This window comes from Lepisosteus oculatus, chromosome 3, assembly GCF_040954835.1.
Source record: "Lepisosteus oculatus isolate fLepOcu1 chromosome 3, fLepOcu1.hap2, whole genome shotgun sequence".
In the NCBI taxonomy this organism is placed as follows: domain Eukaryota; kingdom Metazoa; phylum Chordata; class Actinopteri; order Semionotiformes; family Lepisosteidae; genus Lepisosteus; species Lepisosteus oculatus.
This window is the reverse complement of record NC_090698.1, coordinates 63,482,432-63,502,918: the sequence shown is the minus strand read 5'-3', so window position 1 is coordinate 63,502,918 and position 20,487 is coordinate 63,482,432. Positions and strand designations below refer to the sequence as shown.

The 20,487-nt window shown below is 33.4% G+C and overlaps 1 protein-coding gene across 3 annotated transcripts in view; it reads right to left on the bottom strand.

Moving 5' to 3' along the window:
• palm2akap2 (PALM2 and AKAP2 fusion) overlaps positions 1 to 20,487 on the bottom strand; it is a 161,225-nt gene that overhangs the window by 54,028 nt on the left and 86,710 nt on the right. For all 3 annotated transcript variants that reach the window (XM_015362791.2, XM_069187343.1, XM_069187344.1), the window contains one exon: positions 7,939 to 8,024. In XM_015362791.2, coding sequence (XP_015218277.2) covers positions 7,939 to 8,024 — 86 coding nt within the window. The remainder of the gene's footprint in view (positions 1 to 7,938; positions 8,025 to 20,487) is intronic.

Here is a 20,487-nt window from a genome sequence, read left to right as displayed (position 1 = left end):
GGTAGATCATTCATCTGTTCAAACTACACTGACGATTGGCAGTCTGTGCAACACTGGACTTGTAAACTGGTTGAAATCGGATGGTTGTACACAGCTAGATCAGTAGAATGTCGACAGGAACTGATAGTTTTGTGTGGCACAAAACCAATGCTGTACAACAATATGAACTGCCTATGTGCACCTTCACTGCGTGCTAGTTTCAAATGCTTTTTCTTGATCTAAAAACAAAGGTTGCAATAATAATCACAGCTGTGATTATTAGGAAGGATACACAGCACATAAAATATGCAGGCCAACAAAACAACAATTTAGGAACACAGCTGCAAAAGTACTTTCCTTAATTATGTTGTAATTTATGAGGAATAACATTCAAGTATCAGATACTTTGTGAATGTTTATTCAGTATTTAAATAATGCATTTATAGTTTAACCTACTTGCTTAAGGAACAGCCTTTTGGTCAAAACAGGGGGCTCAGCTCAGAACCTGATTCAGAGAGAGACATTAATTAGGGGTAGCAACATACAAAGGTGGAGACAGAATGGAGGCAGGGTGAATGCAACAGAAATTTGAGAAGAGATGTGTGTAAGAGGTATATACTGTACTGTATAGCAAAAGTCTGTGATAACTGTGATTTAAAACAGCTGGGCGAAATTGGCGATGTCTGTTGTCATCCCTCTAGAACTTCCTACTCCTGTTATGATTTTGCTAACACCTGGCAACAGGTGGCTGTACATGAATAATTTGTAAGGCATTATAATAAGAAAGGCATTAAAATAGACCATGAATGCATTGCGACTTAAATTGGATTTGAGTATACCTCTATAGAAACTAATGTATTAATTTCAGATGTAATTGTATCAGTTCTCTTACTGTGAAGTGTTACCAAGATTTCTGAATATTTGCTTCTCATTTCAAGACTCATAATACTTTATATACATTTTCTCATTAAATAGTTGGTGATATCACATACATTCTTTTCATGAAGAATCAATACTCTTGATAAATGTTTTATTCAAGTGGATTGTTAATTACTGTCCACTGTAGCTTCAAAAGATTCATTACTCTCCTGAAAAAAACTATTGCTCAAATAGTCAAAAAGAATAAGAATCTACTGTACTTGGCAGCAACAAGCAGAGGACAAAATCAGACCAAATTAAATGAGCGATATTGATTAGAGTGTGTGATTTGTTGTATGAAGTTTCCTACTAAACAACCTGACTTGGAATGCTGAAATGATCTTGAAAAATCAACATGATTAAGAAGTCTGTCAATTGTACAGTACATATCAAATCCTATCAGTGCAGCTGAATGTGTTCCTACATTTTTCACAGAGTATTCCCAAGAGTAAAAAAGTAGTGATATTGCTGAACTACAGAAGCTCTTTATTGTTACAGAAATAAAAGTATAATAACAAATAGAGTATATGAAAGAGAAGCAAACTTGATGTGTTACTAATATGGCTCCTCATTTAAATGGCTGGCTTTGTAGTTATTAATACCTCGAATGGAGTGATGAGTAGACATTTAAAGTCAAGTGGATTTCATGTGATGTTTTCACAGGGAGTGGTTGAAAATAGTCCACATGTGCTAAATGCATTTTTTCTTTCTAAGAAAAATACATGCTGAAAGCTGTACAAGGCGCATTACTAAAATTACTTAAACTTTTAAGTACTATACTAAGTATATCAGTACATACAAAGACAAAGCTTTAATATTCAGTATTTGAAATTTCTTTTCTAGTTAAAAATATTACAGTACAGGACTCTGAGGTTTAACTCAGTCATCACAAACACCAGTATCAAATTATATCAGACAGATTTGGTGATTTGGATTAAAACTTTTCTAGCCAAAACTGAGAGAGGTATAAATGGCCTAAAACAGTAAATGAAGTTAATGCATAGCCATTTTAACATGAGAATGATATTCCAGTTCAAATACTGATAGTACATGAATAGTGAATTACAGAGTCCTATCATATTAAAACAGATACTCTATGACCATAAATAGCAGTGGTGCAGATTTTTCCACAAAATTTCTGTTTTTATGACCTAAATATCAGATTTTTAGTGTGAGTGCTTAGATCAGTTACTTCATGGTGCATTGAACAAAAGTCCAGGTACCGCTCTATTTTATATTTGGTGATGTGTCACTTACACATTTTCTATCTGTCAAGGCTACTGATATTTTAAACCAGCAAAAATACAGATGCCACACTGTATATACAGTATATAAAAACTCAAAAAAGTTCCCCACCCTCAAAATGACTCACTTCAAAAACTCATATTATTTTTAATACCCACTGCAATTCACAACAATATTTGTTAGCCGTGCAGTAATCTGCATTTTAATATGCATGCCTTGATGAATATACAGTAAATGCTTAAATTGAGGCTTAAACACACGTTCTACTAGGCATAAATGTTAAGTTCTTTATATAGTCCCATATAATACCCAATGATTTATAATCAAACTGTAACAATTTATCCCCTGCTTTGATTTCTACTTTGAAGGTGTTGGTTTGTGAAAATTCAGCCTGGTGCTCTACATAGATCACCACTGGCTGGGCGCTATTACTTTGAACACAAGATTCCAATACAGCTTTGGTCAATGGTGAATATCCATACGTCAGTACATTAAATCTCAATGCTACTTCTGCCCTATAAACCAACTAACTGCTTGTAGTGACAGCAAAGGCAATGTAGCTATTGCCCAGCTCAGTCAGCATGTTCAGGTTCTTCACTCAATTCCAGACAATCAAGCCAATTCTAAAATAACTGTGCATATAAAACATCTTCTACATAAAATTATTTTAAACATGGGCTATGAAACATTAATTTATTAAGTAATTATGCCACATACATATGTCGAAACACTGGTGGTTTGATTTTTAAAGCAAAAACCAGAGATAAAATCAACACAAAAATTCCCTGATATGAAGCAGAGGACTAGATATGGTTCAATAGTTTCACCTGCATTACAAGACATCACCAAAGATGAAAAAGAGATATTTATGAGGACTGACAATTAATCTAACATAAACACTGCAACATAATTTATTTCAGCAGACAACTTTGCTTCCTTTTCTGTCTCATTTACTAAAAGTGATCTGGGTTGGGTGAAATTTTACAACATTCAGAACCCCACCAATCACCCTTTTTGAAGTATGTATAAAAGTAACTGTTTTTCAAAAAGCTATGAATTGTTATCATGGGTTGAGATTATGCTGCAAGAAAGAACCTCTGCAGTCTCCTAGTACCAATGACCCCTTTTTGAGACGTTAGTTCCAAAATGCAAATTTGACCTAATAATTTGCTAATACTTATTGCCCATAGCCTTTGAAATAATTAGATTATCTGCCCTTTTAGAATACTTTTAACTATCTAAAACAAAAAGGGGACCTTTTCAACTTTTCTAGTTTCTAATAATATGAAATATAATATAATAATATATGTCTAATAAAAGCTACAGTATATAATAAATAGATCAGCATCGGGGTACATATATCGATCTGACATTTGATTCTGCTGTCTATCTGCTGATTTAAAAATACTTTTAGATTTTCATCAACAGATCATGCATCATGTCACTGAAACACCATACCTCATTATAATGATTTAGCTCCGGACAGGCAAGTGAAGGACAGTCCCCGTTTCCACAAACTGTATCGCAAAATCTTCCCTTGTATTGAAATCAAAATGAAAAATTGAGAAGACCTTCTAAAGTGCGCAGGAGAAAACGGTCAGCTTCTTTAAGGGTTGAGATTCTGTTCTTCCCTCCCTGCGATGTGTGTATGCAGTGTTGGTGTTTGCAGCAGTTTTGACTTGGATGACATTGAGCGCATTCGCCAGCTCCAGCCTCTCTCTCAAATGCACTCTGTCTCTCTCTCTCTCCCCCTCTGTAAACGCTCCTGCTGAATAATGAATGAATAATGTAGTCCTGGAGGTTTCTCTCTCATTCCAGTGCAATCAGGCACTGATCACAGTGAGGCCACACAATGAGCCCTGAGTTTTAGGTCAGGTTACAGCTCCCCATTCAGTTGCACAACAATCTGTCCCTTATCCTGCCATTGTGTTTTTATCATCAAATAGGACCCATTCAATGAAGCTGTGGAGGTCACAGTGGAAACAAAAAGCTGCTGGTAAAGTCATTTTCAGAGACACAGTGATAAACAAACACACACAGAAATACTTCAAATTCCTTGATTAGGGAAAATTTGTGTTTGGTCAGATGCATTTATCTCATGTTAGATCTCATTAACTTTCTATGTTGGAGTTACATCTTTATGAACGACAGTCTAACATTACATTCAGTATGCTTTCCCTAGATATCTAAACAAGAAAAATCCCCGTAAACTACGTAAAATACACAAACTACTGTACATGCAGGGACATTTACCAATCTTCACCCCCAACTAATACAAATTTAATTAGTGCTTCATGAATCTTTAGCTACAGGGATATCTAAGCAATTCCCACAAGACTGTTTACAAGTTTGGGAAAAGGAATATAAGTGAACACTGTGCTATTTTTCAAAATGGAAACCATCAAAACACAGGATGAATAGAGATAAGGCAACAGTTGCTTAATTTTTTGATGAAAAAGCATTGATAAAATATTTATTTGTAAAATGATTTTTAGATGGTGGGGCACAATAAGTGACATATACTGTAGTTTCAACACTATATAGTCAGATCTTATGATCTCACGAACACAGCTGGACCTGGTCAGCAGTGAGATGAGTGATCTTTAGGGAAACTGGGTCTTTTCTGTAATTGATCTTGTTGGAGCAATAGGAAGCACCCTTTCCTCTGGACCAGAATTGACAAAATCATTGCCACGTTATGACACCAGGGACAGTGTTCCCTTGGATGAAGCATGAAACCAAAGTCCTGACTAGTTGGTTATTTAAGATCACATGGTATATTTTGAAAGATTGCATAACTAACTTTTACCATGAACCTGATGAATGTTCTGGCCTTCCTAAAGTTCCTCCTTAAATCAAATGTTCCTCATTTCTATACCTGATCTGCTGTGTAGTGGGTCTGCTGACATTTAATAGTTGTTCTGTGTCACCTAGAGGGTGCTACATTTCAGTGGTAGAAAGCACTTAGGTGTAAATGTCTTTGAGTGCCAAATAAATGCCAAGAATTGTATAATTACTATATAAGTATTAAAAGACAGCTAATGAGCTTTAGATGTGTCAGTATGACAGTATGACAAAACAGGACTAAAGATCTTTTGTGGAGCATATGCTTTCCTTTTTCCACTCTGCCTTTGTACTGAGTGCAGCACTTGTGGATCAGTCTGTTCTGTATGCAGTTGGGTAAGTTGTTTTTCAGCTGAAACTCTGAAGTCTTTAAAAATCTCAAACAGGGAGGTCATATCCCTTGACTAGGTGAGGAAAGAGACAGTTGTTCTAATTCCTCTTGAGTCACTTAAATTTCATTACTATCCCCTTCTAACTACTTTGAACAGTTCATGTGTAATGCTCTTCCCATGTTATTGTTAGTTTTTCACCCAGATAATATTACGTAGAATTGGTCAGTGCATTTGTAATTCATAGTATCGAAGCCCTATTTTTGACTGTTGAGTCCAGCTACATGCTATGTTCTCAAACGAATAATACTTAAGAGAATTTGTGCGACTCAATGCACATAAACCCGCTCTTTTTAAGAACCCATAGAACTCAACCAGGTAACCACTTTAAATAATGTAGCTTGCATTCTAAGCCCCCCTAGCATTACTCATAATAACAAACAAAAACAATTTCAGCTGCTTTCATTTTAGAAGTGAATTAAAGTTCAGTTTTGAAAAAACAGTTTTGCCAAGCTTGAAGTTGTCACAACAACTTATGGTAGGAGTTGCAAGTAATATCAGCAAGTGTATTGAAATATAATAAAAGCTAAACATGATAATACGCATTTTACTTAAATGACGTCATACACCGTGAGATGTAGAAATGAGATGAGAAATGTGATGTGAACACCAATATACAGTAGCTGTTTAATATTTCCAAGTACAAATGCTGCAATGCATACAATATACAGTAATTCATACATATGAATCTTATTCTTTCATAAGATACTTGTTGTGATTGTACGTGTCCTAAGGGACTATAAAAGCAAACTCTATTGTGCAATGGGAAACCACTTAATTTAAGGACCCTGGAGTCAGTGGAAATACACATATATTGATGCATAAAACAAATGCAACTGCATCAAGTCTAATGGATTTAATTACTTCATGCCTTCAGTCATGCTGATGAACACCCAAGTGGATCCTGATCTTGGATTGAATAAAACTATGCCTGTTTGGTTGGATGTATTATGAATAGCTAGTGATCAAATGTCAAAACTCATTTGGACAGTTTTAATACACTTTAGACAGTTTAGAACACTACTACTTAAACAATCAAAAAGTCTATCTATTCACGAATGTATTCAAAAATATATGCTGAAAGACCTATTGATGTAATACAGGGTGTTTTCATTGCATAACAGTATAGCATGTTTTGCTTACTTTTGGAATTATTTGTTAAAGGAACAAGATTCTTAGACTAGCCCAAAATGTGTAGCAGCTATAGTTGTGTAGAAATAACATCTTTATAAGTTACTGTTTGGAAATAAGTGCGAAAATATTTTCACAGGAAAAAATTAAAGACCCGAAGACTATCTCAGACACAGAAAAGGTTTGTTTTCCAAAGATCAAAGTTGTTCTTGATCTATACTTAACATCTAAAAATAGAACATCTTTACTTCTAAGTAGAACTATTGTCTACTTTGAATGTAAATAACTATTAAAAGCAGTTTGAATACAGCACATAATACCTAAAATGAAACATACTGAACCACGGCATTCACTAATTTTTACTTCTAGCATGCTCTTTTTCTTTAATGTTCCCAGTAAAGATCTATTTGTGTAACCTAATTATTGTTTTATTAGCTAGATGTATCATATAGCTAGATTTAGCTAGATACTGTATAGCTAGTTTTATGCATCAATGTTTTTTGCTATTTCTAACATGAAATAACACCCTTACAATTTCTTTTTAAATGGTTGGCTAGACATCACAATTTATTACTGGGTTTTCATAAGCAGTTGGGTTTAAAAGCATAGATTTTGTCAGAAATAATACATACATGAAAAAAGTTCAAAAATTGAATTTTCTTTGGAAATGGAATGAAAGCTGAAGAATTATATTAGAATTATATATCTAATCATAGATATCTTAATGACAATAGTAATAGTAACACCAGTGATATGTCATCCAGTGCAGGAAGGAGTTTGTTTTTAGGCGACACCACAGCACAAAACCTATTTGATAATCCACTGAACTACAAAGTCATATGTTCACAACTAGATATGTAGTCTTTTCAGTTACACTATTTTTCTGAAAAATTCTAGAATTCTGCAAAGTTAATGAATACTGTATATACTGAAATAAGCTGCAGTTGAGCAATATTCTAAGGATCAAAAACATAAGTGAATTGGAATTAGAAGTTTATTTACACTTTAATTTTTCTCAAAGCATTGTGAAACTGAGAGATAATTAATATTCATTTTTGTGATAATGAGAATACTGCATATGGAGACCAAAACGGCACCTAAGATGAAGGTATTCGTCATATAAAAGCTATATACTGTATATAATGTGTACAGTATGTGTCTGTGTGTAATGCATTTCACTTCATGCAAAACTCATGGTACTGTACATATAAAGCTCTTAGGCCTTAACGTGAAGCTGACTGACAGCTTTTGCTGTGATGAGCAAACATCAGGTGCTTTCCAATTTCATCCACTTGGAAATATCACAAAGATTTTGACTGTTTTAAAATTCTTAACAGCAGTAAAAGTCCATTTTGTATCTGCCATTCAACATATGTCTTGAACGTTTTTTCAGTTCAATAAAGGCATGCAGCTGCACACATCCAGGACTTACCAGTGCTGTATGAAGGGCTTTGGATGGGTTGCAAGAAGAAGATACATTCTCTGCAGTCAATAGTCCTGAGAAAACATCTTCTGGGCCTGGAATGTGACACCATTATATGATCAGAAGGGAAAAGCAGGATTGATAGTGTCAGTGAGTTGTGTGCAGTCTGTATTGTAAATACTGTATTGTATTTTTTACTTCTTTACTTCTTTTTTTACTTTATTTTCTTTTTCTATCTTCACAGTCATTACTATAGGTACATGTAGAAAAGTATTCTTGACATGAATGCCGAAAATAGTACAGAAAAAAACAATAAGTAAAAGAGTGGGGCATACAGTATAGACACAAAAAGTATTGATTCATTTTTAATCAAGCTTTATAATCAAAATATATAACTATATATATACTTTTACACATTTTATTGTAATCAAATTTTATTTAATAACTTTCCTTCATGGATAATTAGAAAGTGATGGCTAAAATATAGTTTGTTTTAGGTAGATTTAAAACAAATCTTAATTTAAAATTTAAAAATTTCTTCATAGTCCTTTTTAGCAATTTTTTAAATACACCAATAGAAATAATTCTAAATAGTGCATTGTTACTTCTCCTTGTAGTTAGGACATTTGACTATTTATTTTTTTGTAACATTAAAGCTATTATTTGTAATATTCTTCAGATTCTGCTGGCACAGTGAGTACATCTTTAAACCTTTTACATAAAAGGTAGAAATATCAGACTGTGAAGTCAAAAGCCATAAACCTCATAGAAGATTAAAACTCTGGAGAAGATTGGAACTGAGTTTTATGTGCTTGTTTTTGGATGATGGCTATCCTTGAGAAAATACAATTTAAAAAATGCCATTTTTTAATCTTATATATTAGGAACTATATATTGCATTCAGTTTTCCTTAATGGATCATGGAGATAACAAAATTGAGTTCACAAAAAAAGATATTTGGAATAATACTACATTTTTCCAGTGTGTGAGTGTTTTTACCTTAACGAGTTCAATTTTTAAAAATAATTACTTAAATAATCTTTGTAGACTAGTTTGTAACGCTAGTCATTAGTGTAGAAAAAAGAATGCGCTGAAGTCCTTCGAAGTGCACATGCTTGTCTGTTAGACATTGATAACAGTTCAAGAAACGTTTTTTTAAATTTTAGCAGTGTGGAGTAGTGTGGAGGTTAGAGCTCTGATTGTGGGTTAAGTTTCCAGCTGGGGCACAGCTGTTGAACTATTGAGTGAGGTACTGTACATCAGTAAATACAGCTTCAGTAAAATACCCAGAAAGTTTAAATGGATGAATATGTCAGCCAAGTACTGAAGATTTCTCAAGAAAAAAGACAAGTAATACTTTAATTATCAACCACTGTTTATAGAAGTTTAAGAACATGTATGTACATAACTTACATTTTTATTTGTATTTCTGTATATAAATCTATATTACAGAATTAATATATACAAATTAATATTATATATTAAAGGCCAACAGGCAAGAACTGTCTGACACACTTTACGATGGAGAGCACAAAGACTACAGAAGTGTCCCTTTTACCTTAATCTCACGAGCTGAAACGTAATTAGAGTAAACACAAGATAACTGTATAGTGTAGGACATTACTTTGATTAAATTGGTAACATTTAAACCCTTCCCAAAAATTATTATTGTAAATTGATTTTGAATTTATTTTCTCACAAAATAAAATAGTTTTGTCATTCATGTAATATTTCTGTTTTTTCTATATACAATTTATATAATTTTATTGTATAATGATGTCTTTTTTATTTTGATACACATCAGTTTTACAATTCTCCTGCCAAAAGAATGATACAAATTCAGTGATCTTTAGAATTATTTGTAGGGCTTAGAATAACTCAGTTGAGGAGTTTTCTGTATGTAAGCCTACCTCACAAGTCTAACAACAGACAGACGATTAATAGATCTGTGAGTAAAGAACAACAAGGTGAGAGTCCTTCATGTTGTTGCAGTGAGTGACTGTAAAACCAATTCAAAAACAAGCAGCATATATTTTTTTCTATTATAGAAATGGGATCATAGGCTTGTTATTGGTACCATCTGTCTTGTTAACAGGAATGCTAGTGCGATCTAGCAATGCTGCAATGTGTAATTTAGTGTAGTTAGCATTAAACTAGAGTAGTGTAGCAAGTCATTAAACCTGGAAATTTCAACACCCTACAGTATTTACTGTATATGGTTGTAACCATTAACATTGTATAGGAACCTCTGTTGTATTGCAAAGATAATCTGTATTGTGGAGTAATATTACATACAAATATGGCCAAATTATATTTGATAGAATTAAGTCTTAAATTAATTTGTGAAAATCTTACAAGCCATATATTTTTCAATAAGATCATTAAAGAGAAATGTTCAATAACCCTCATACTTCTTCTAAGTTATTGATGTACTGTAGCAGTGTACAGTACTATATATATTAAGCTTGAACACTGCAAAATGAATATCCTAAGGACATTGCTAAACTTTAAATAAGACTTAATATTAATTTGTTTCTGAATATCTAAAAAATAACACAAGGAAATCATGAACAAAACCAGGTTTTATATTGTACAGTATACACAAGGCCCCATAAAATGTTTTAACATTCTAAGGTTTTCATTATTTCTTTAAACTGATGTATTTTTAAAAATCAGCTATTAATATATTTCTAGTCCTTTTTAATTAAAAGTAATAGTGATAAACCAATCAGTTTATGGTAAAAAAGGTTTCTGGTTTTGAATTCTTTCGGCAGTGTCTTTGTGTTTAACAGTATGTTACAGTTTTATCCTCTCAAGACTGACAGTGGCCTAGTTGCTATTATTAGATAATAATAGTTAATATGGACAACATGCAAGTAACCTTTCGTCAGCTGTTGCCATCTACAGGGAATTCCTAATGACTAGTGCGCTAGATTCAAACTGGTGGCTGAACTGGCCCTCTTAAGACCAAGTGTTTATTGTTGGAGCAACTGCACTAACAAGGCAAGAAGAATCTGAAAGGAAAGTTTCTTTAAAATCTCAAAGGAATGCCATGTTTCTGCAGTATATTTTTCTGCAACTGTAATCTAGTGTTTTAGTTTCAGTAAATTCAATACAGGGTAATACTAATATGTTTAGATTTAAATGTTATTGAATCATTGGTATTGAATACAATTACTTTATCATTTGTAACAATTTAGATCAAGGTGTCAGTTCCATTCATTTTTTTTTATTTCACCATGTAGTAATCATTCTAAAGAATGAAAAAGCTTACAATGAATCATACAATAGACTGGAAGGACTTCTCATCTAGACATAAAAATACTTTTTGTATAAGAAAGAGCATTTTCTACTGTGGGATAGTAGAAAATGAAATGGAACTTAATGGAAAACCCACAGCTGGTAGTGATTTAGATCATAATATCTTCTTAGAAGGTGGCTGTGTCAGCATGCGTAGGCTGCAAAGGAGCAAGTAAAGGTTTATTCCATGCTGAAAAGAGAAGAAAAGAAACACGTTTTGTCTGTGGAGCCTTCTTCGGGTGTGGAGCCATCTTCACACCCGAAGAAGGCTCCACAGCTGAAATTTTGTTTTTCTTTTCTTCTCTTTTCAGCATGGAATAAACCTTTATTTGCTTCTAAGAAGATAGTGTAGCTCTTTTTGAGTGGTTTTGGAATACAAACTGGTTGCACTTGTGGGAAAAAGTGTTAAATTGACTTCTTCATACTTCTTGTATGATTAAACAGGATACTCAGTTAGCAGTAGTGTAAAATTAAAATTACACATCCGTAAACGTACAGATCAGTTAATAGTTGCAATTTTGTATTGATTTGCCTGATTCCTCAGTTATGTCAGATATGCATGTGGGGTATTCTCAGAAGTGGATCTTTTGACTTTGGCTGTCCTTTTTCATTTGTTGATTCATACAATTGTTAGGATAACAAAACCAAAATAACTTACTTTGGACTAGTGCCTAAAGGAAGTGGAGATTAGATAGGTTCAATGCAGTGTGTGTGAGACAAGACACTGGGGACATTTTAAAGGAGCTGCAAGTAATAATAGAAAGTAAAGGTGTTTGTGGTGACGTCTGATAGCATAGGCATGATTAGAGTATGTGACCTGAAAGAACTGCAAGATAACAAAAGAGTGTGTCTGCAAAACTGAACATCAATCTCCATCCAGTGAATCTTGAAAGCAAGGGTTAATGTGTTAGTAAAGCAATGCTTAGTAATCACATTTAAATTTGTGAAAAGGTTTAAAGCTTATGCACATGTGCATGTAAGTGTAAGCTTCAGACCGAGTTTCAATTGTAAATGGAATATTTTGTGGTCTTTATGTAAAAATCAGTAAGAAATAATGAAATGTTAGTTATTTTTCATTAATGCTATGTTTGATTATCAAAGCAATAACGTGTTTATACTACACATTTATGCAAGAAAGCAATGTCAGAAATGCTTCAAAAAGAATATTTGGGTGTGAATTGGTATGAATTTGCATCACTTTGCAAATATTATGTAAATTGTTTCAGATACGTTTTGATAGATCATTTTTAATATGATTCCAATTCTATTATTTTCCTTGAAATGTTGATCTTAATAACCAATTTACCCTGTTTCATAAACAAAACAAAACTTTGTCTTCCTGTGCAAGACTTGTTCCACCATTTCTACCTTGGAAACTCACATTCAAAATATTCTGAAAATCCTCCAAAGTTGGAACCCCCAAATTGCTGAAGATTTATTTCAGCTCTTTGGTACAGCATGTACACTAGCATGGAGGGAACAAGGATTTTTAAAGTCTCGAGGCTAAATTAGCACTGATTGCAAAAGTGATGCATTAGCTCTATCAACATTAGCATTACAAGCTTACAGGTGCCCAGCAAGTTCTTGGGGTTGGTTTTGACCTGCAAACTAAGCAGCTAAACTTTAGAAAAAACAGCTATGAAAATTACCTTTCAACCTGACTAATACAGTATGCCATTACCGCTTATATATATAGGAAAGTCAGTTTTTATATCATTATTATTATTATTATTATTATTATTATTATTATTATTATTATTATTATTATTATTATTAAAATTAGAACTCAGCTGGGTCTTTGTTTTAGTATTTGGTATTAGTATGATGTTTAGTCATATATAGTACATACTGTATGCAGCTGTGATCACACCTTAAGAAGGCCTAACAACTGAAACATCATCCTTTTTCTTCCTGCTTTTAGCATGGATTTAAACTTTACTTGTTCTGAATATATGCTACTGGCCTTCATTGAATATTTTAATGTGAAGCAAATTTCTTTTAGAGCAATGTTCTACAGTACAGTATTGTTCTGTGTTATGTGCTACTGAATTAATAAAAAAAAAGGTAATTTGAAGAAAACCTATTTAAATCAAGGAGATAGCAATTTCATCTGGAAATAGTGTTTCACATTCGATAATCACTACTTGGTTGGTTTTACTGAGTCAGAAATAGCCAGTTCATATGTTAGGATGCAGATCTGTATGAACGTCTTCTTATAATACCTATCCACCATCATTTCCTTGTTGGAAATGGGAGGGAAAAACATGATGATAAATAATATTTTAGAAGTTAAAACGATCACACCAAAGGCCCCTAGATTATAATTATAATAATAATTGTTACATTTATATACACTGGACACTCTACTCAAAGCACTTTACAGGTAATGGGGACTCCTCTCCGCCACCACTGTGCAGCCCCACCTGGATGATGTGACCGCAGCCATAGTGCACCAGTACACTCACCACACATCAGCTATCAGTGGGGAGGAGAACAGAGAGATGAAGCCAATTCACAGATGGGAATTATTAGGAGGCCATGATTGGTAATGGGAAATTTGGCCAGGATGCTGAGGATGCACCCCTATTCCTTTAAAAAAAACCCTGGGATTTCTAATGACCTGTGATTTTCTAATGAGTCAGGACCTCTGTTTTCTTACATCACACCCAAAGGACAGTGCCTGTTTACAGTATGGTGTCCTTGTGTCACTATACTGGGGCATTAGGGCCCACATGGACTGCAGGGTGAGGGCCCTCTACTGGTCCCACTAACAGCTCTTCCAGCAGCAACCTTAGTTTTTCCCAGGAGGTCTCCCATCCAGGTACTGACCAGGCTCACACCTGCTTAGCTTCAGTGGGCTGCCAGTTGGGAGTTGCAGAGTGATATGACTGCTGGCGAGAGTATGTTGGTATATACACACAAATAAATGTGCTTTACCATCAGTACATATATACTTCTGTGTCTAATTCAGAATGACACATTAAAGCCAAAATAATGTTGAATGAAAGGGTGGCAGAAAGACTAGAAAGATATATGATCATGCTGAAAAACAAGGCTTGACTTGGTATCAGCAGTCCAATGATAAGATACATTGAAGAACACAATAATCTATAGTGCTGTCATTTCTCGGTAATGAAATTAAACTGACATTTCCTCAAGGCATGATCTAAAAATGCAACACAGGATATACAGTACTGAAAAGGTAAAATGATGATATATAATAATTATATTACAAACAGGAAATTTGCTATGCAAATAAACAATTATAACCAGCATGCTCTCCAGCTGATATTTGAAAAACTTAAAGATCTGCTTATTTCTATGGTTTCATGCTTCTGTTAACCATATTTGTGCAGTATGATGAATGGAAAGCAGCCTCAGCAGTGGCAGGCAATAAAATGCATAACAGGCCAATGTGAAGTTAGTAATGCTTCAGAGATGTGACAGGGATGCAATTCTTCTTTAGGTAGAGGGAGGAAGTGTCCTTGCAGAGTGTGTTAGACAAAGAACCATAGCACAGACACAGAGGGTAGGCACAGTGAAAAAAATGCAGTTTATTTCACTAGGTATACCATACAGAGAAGAAGCAAAAGTTACAGCATGGCTGCTGGCAGCTTTTATAAGAAGATAGAGAAACAGAAAAAAAATAGAAATGGAACATTTTTTAAAAAATGACACTTCAGGTTACAAAAGTACAGCAGTTCTCAATCAATAAGCACAGCAGTTCCATTGCAAGTTCTTTTATTCACATTGATTTGCTCAGACAGAAAAGTACACTACTGAAGCTGCAATCCTACTTTCAGAGCGCTACTTGGCAGTGCGTGTCCTACTGAAAACTGTGTGCTACACAACATTCAGACGTCCAGTCTCATGAGGAACTGTAACAGTAATCTTTCATAGCTGCATGTAATTGAAGACCAGTTAGGTTTCTTTGCACTCCCTGGTAACTCACAAACTAGAATGTAGAATAATATCAGGAATAGTAATATCCTGTGTAGCTGGCTCATAGTCTTGTAATGTGAACATGCTGTATGTTTGCTGTATAAAACATTTTTATACACTGTATTCTGGCTTAAATGAGCACTTGCTAGTTTCTTCTTGTATTAAAATTCTCCTTGCTTCACTGTAAACATGATTTGTCTTTTAAATGTTTTATATTTCATATACGAATGTCTAATATTTCAATCCTTTTAATATGTGGCAATGTGAGTACTGTAAGACAAAGAAGTTACTGTTCATAAGGCTTCCTAGTAGGACTAGATATTTTCTTTAAAACTTCAAAACGTTTTCAGAAAAAAAAAGTGTTAGCTTTAGTGCATGCAGCCAAATAAACCCATCTTGAAATGCCAGTATAAAGTGACATTTTACAGTATCATAGTTTAATAGGGTCCAGCTATCAATATCTTCTATAAGTTTGTATGCCAAAGCTTTTAAAACCTCTCAATATTCCTGACTGTTCTCTTACAATACATTTTATTATGTGGCAATAATGGACAGTGTTAAACATAATACCCCATTTAGATAAGTTAAATCTTGATCTAACCATTTGGATTACTTTCATTTTTTCACAGTCAATAAAACTAAAACATGCATTGGAAAAAGGTTAGTCAATTTTGTTTAGATTTTTTATTTAAGCAAGGGTCTTTAAATCAATAAGCTTAAAATGCAAATACATATAATTTTAATCAAATCAAAGAAATCTCAAATTCATTTTCTAACCGCTTCATCCAGTGCAGGATTAGACGGGCGCAAGGCAGGGTACACCCTGGATTGAGCACCAGTACATTGCAGGGCACACACTGGGAAAGTCAAATTTCCCGGGAAGCCAATTACCCTACCAGTATGTCTTTGGACTGTAGGAGGAAACCAGAGCACCTTGTGAAAACCCGACTAACATGATGAAACTCTGCGCAGAAGCAGATAGAAGCTCCATGCAGCAGCACAAGTCCAGAATTGAACCTAGGGTTCTAGCGCTGCAAAGCAGCAATGATAAATACTGTACCACTGTGCTTCCCAACTCAAGTACAGCATATCCCAACCTAAGCAGACACAGTATTTAAGAAATCTAGTATTGCTTACAAACCAATATATAATGAAGAACTATTGGTTAGAGGAGAGCTGCTAGGATTACTTTCCAGCTCATGGTTTTAGGAACAGTGGAGGAATGATAGTTTTTGTTCTTTGCTAATTTTCTTTTATTTAGGATCATCTGTTACTAGCATTGCTGATATGCTTCCATAGAAACATGTTTTTTTTTATTATTCGAGGAATTACTTTTTTACATCTATCACAAATTAATGGGTTTCCTATATTCCATTCCACCACATAATAAAACAGCTCTTGCTACACTAGCCACGTCATTAACCATCCTCTTTTCTTTATAGTCCATACCCATCCACAAACACAATTCTTTTATTGGATTAACCCAATCTGCTAACATGGGCAACTACAAACTGGCTCTATTAGGCTTGTGTCTTTTAGGACTGTGTAATAGTTGAAATAGAACATAATTCAATTATTATTTTTTTATGTAAAGAAGTATTCTCTCCCTTTCAGTTAAGATGAAAGTACTACGTGTTTAAGTATTAATTGCGGGACATGTTTTTCAACCCTCACTTTTAACATCATTGTGGCAGTTTTAGCCTCTCAGAGCACAAGACTTCTGTCTTGATTTAAATCCAATGTGTAAGTTAGATGCAATGTACAGTAGTTTGGGAACATGTGCTCTATAGGAATTCTTGAGATGATCTGTAGTTCTTGATTCTTGAAATCAGAAGTGTTCAGGGTTTGTCTCTATGAAATTTTCCATAAACCATGGCATTCTTTATCAGACTTTAAACCATCTGTAATATGTACAATGACTACACTTTGTTTACAAATCTAGTGCCCTACACTCTAAACCTACAGTATGCTGTTCAAATTACGGAGAACATCATTATTATATTAAATGAGCTGTGCTTTTCTCATCATGTTAGCCTCTTATGAAATAAGCAGACAGAAATATTTCCAATTTCAAGAACCATACAGTAAGTAGGAAAAGCCCATAGAAGGTTTTTTTTTAAATAGTAGTCTTGGTCCCTCCAGCATGACTTTGTGGTTTTGTGGGCCTCAGTGATGAGGGCCATAACCAATAAACTTTAAATTGACAAATATAAAAAATAATATATGCTATATACATGAAAAATACCCACATATGACCCACTTAATTAAAACGAAGCCTTTGAATTTGTATATGTTTTTTTTTAATAAGAAAAGTATAAAAGTGAGTGTTGTATAGACACAGTTTCCCTAAAATCTAAAACTAAGGTAAGCAACAAGAATGGCACATTACTGTATATCTATATTCACACTGCATACAGTATATATGTTACATAAATAGTAATACTTTGCAAAGTTGAAAATACCAGCATTAGGGTTGCAATTCTTTTCTTTCTGTATTTGGTTTTTAAACCTAAAGGCAGTACCTGGTCTTTGTTGGACAAATATTACTATTTGTGTTTAAAGTAATTAATGAATTAATGAATTTCAAATGTTTTTTCACAGCCTCACTGGGAGAAATATTGTAGGCAATATGATTTATCTAAAAAAAACATGGATAACAAAATGTTTTAATGTTGACCTGAAGTGTTTACTTTAAAAAAATAATGTATCTGACAAAATGTTTTTAATATAAAAAAGGTTTGATTAACTAAAAAAAAGTATTATGGTATCTGATTCTAAAAGATCAATAGTGAAATAATTACACATTTGATTGGGGGTAAAAGCATACTTTAGAAAAGTAAAAACAGATACAGTATCTGCATTTTCAGATAAAGACATAATATGCTTGGCACTCACTTTTTCTGACCAAATGAAAGGAAAGATTTAAAATGATTAAATGGGGATTGTGCTTACTCTAAATTGTTGAAACGTATTTGTGTGTGTGTCCTATGAACTGAATCCAAAAATGAAGAAATGTGGCCTCTTTTAGCACACCTGTTGATCTTTTGCTACAATTAATATAAGACAGAAAAAATGGCTTTTGAAATTAAAAGATGAAAAGGCTGAAATAAAAAGCTATAATTTACACTATTAAGTTCCACCATAACAATTTCATGTGGGAAAATCCTGTTTGACTTCACATAATTATTTTTAAAGAGACCCCAATTAAAAATGCTGTTTTTATTCATTAATAGATACCTTTCAGCTACTAAGGAACAGTATCTTTGATTTAACATCTACAGGTCCCTCTAGTGCTGAACTGTAGGGACATACCTCTTAGCTTGGAAAGAGGTGTCACCAAAGTTTCATATAAAATGTTTTTCACTTTTCTTGCAGGAATTGGGGTGCTCAGACAAACTGCTAAAGTATAGTACAAGCAAACACATAAAAATATCGAGAGACTAATAAAAAAGCAAAAGGGTCTTAAAAGTGAATATTTGAATTTAAGAATTTGTTTCATATGAAGATTATATTATTATGTATAGATATATTTTATTATATATAAATATGTATATTACATAATTTAATCTCTTTATACAAATATTCAGGGAAAGTGTTAAATAAAATTTGTGTTCATATACAGAATATACACAAGTTACCAACACATGTGTACTGTATCATCTTATTTCTAAAGATTATAACTAAATAATCCTTTTTCAACTAAATTCTACCTGTTTGCCAAACAATTTTTGGAGACATTCCACTCAAACTGACAGCCAGCAACGTTTTACATCTCTTTTCATGATCATATTAGAGAACCTTCACTTCACTGAGGCTGTATGAACTGGCCAGGAATTTCACTAAACCAGGATCTTAAAGACATTAGCCACTGTCATTTCATCTGAGTCTGTAATTATATTAACTATCTCCCCTTCCTTTAACTGTACCTTAAGTTTTGGCACTTTACTTTGAATCAAATAACATGTATTTTATTATATTTTTTAGATTTCCTAATGATAGCATGGCTTTTACTTTTTTTGAGGACTTTTTTTGAGGATAATTCAGGAATTCTGTCCTAAGATTACAAATACAAAATGCTAGCAAAATTATTGTCCTTCTGCAAAGCCTATTAATGAGATAATGACAAATTGAAATTTAAAATACATCTTATTAGTAATACATGTCTCATTTTTTTCAAAGCATCATCATACTGAAAATAATGGAGCCAATGCCTTTCGAGTATTTAGAGATAATTAAAGCACTTTGCTTTTTTACTTTAGAAATTTTCACATACAGTAACTGAAAATACATTTATTTTTAGCATTAATGAAAAATCATTTTTCAAAAAGAAACAGTCAGTGACGCCGGTACCCCACATTTTAGCACCAGGTAAACTTTAAATGTAAACTGGGGACTTGGTCATTGCAGCCTCTTCTTTTTAAAATTGATTTGAAAAATTGCCACAATGGAAGAGGAATGGAAGCAGAAAATCATTCTATTCCCCAAAGAGTTGCCAGTGGCTAATTTTCTACTATTTTACATGAATAAACCTTTTAAAAATATATTAAAAGTACTATTTTCACAGAAAGAAAAGAGCACAAAGTTAGGAAAACTCGAAGAGTGCAGCTGGAAAGCTTCAATAGGCAGTTTTTTGCTGAAAAATCCTACCACGAGTAGAAGTTAAATAATATAAAATTCGAACCCAATTTTTTGTTGACTTTTATAAAAACAAGGGGAGAAGTAGTACAGTACGCTCTCCTCATAGACACCCTTTAGTAGGAATTAAGCCCACAATCAACCTCACAATAAAGGTGTTTTAAGAAAAAATAGTTTTAAAACCCAAGGTAAAGCCAACTGTTAAAAGTTATGAAAATCCAAGCACTTATGATTTGTTGTCACGATCTCTTCTTCGTGGATGAAGCTGTCCATTCATTGGCTTCTTATCAAAGCACATTCAAATACAACTGCATGTCTTAAATAAACCTCTACTACTCACATTTTTGAAGAAATAGGCACGGATACCAAAAGGCAAGTGGTATTTAAATAAAACAATAAACTATATTGTTGTATTAGTACTGTGTGTAGCCTACGTACATAGCCTGCTCCTCTGATTTGTGTCTTCCAAAGAAATAGTACAATAGGTAATTTCAGTTCTGTGAAAGAAGACTAGTTAATTGCTCAGGCTTCAGCAAAAGTTTGATGTTTCACTTTATAAGGCCACTGAACAAATGTAATATGTTTTGTTTCTTCTGTAAGTGCCATGTGGACATGAAAAGGTACTGTAGATAATTGTGTGTGAATAAATATTTTTGTGTAAATTTATGTGCTATATTATTA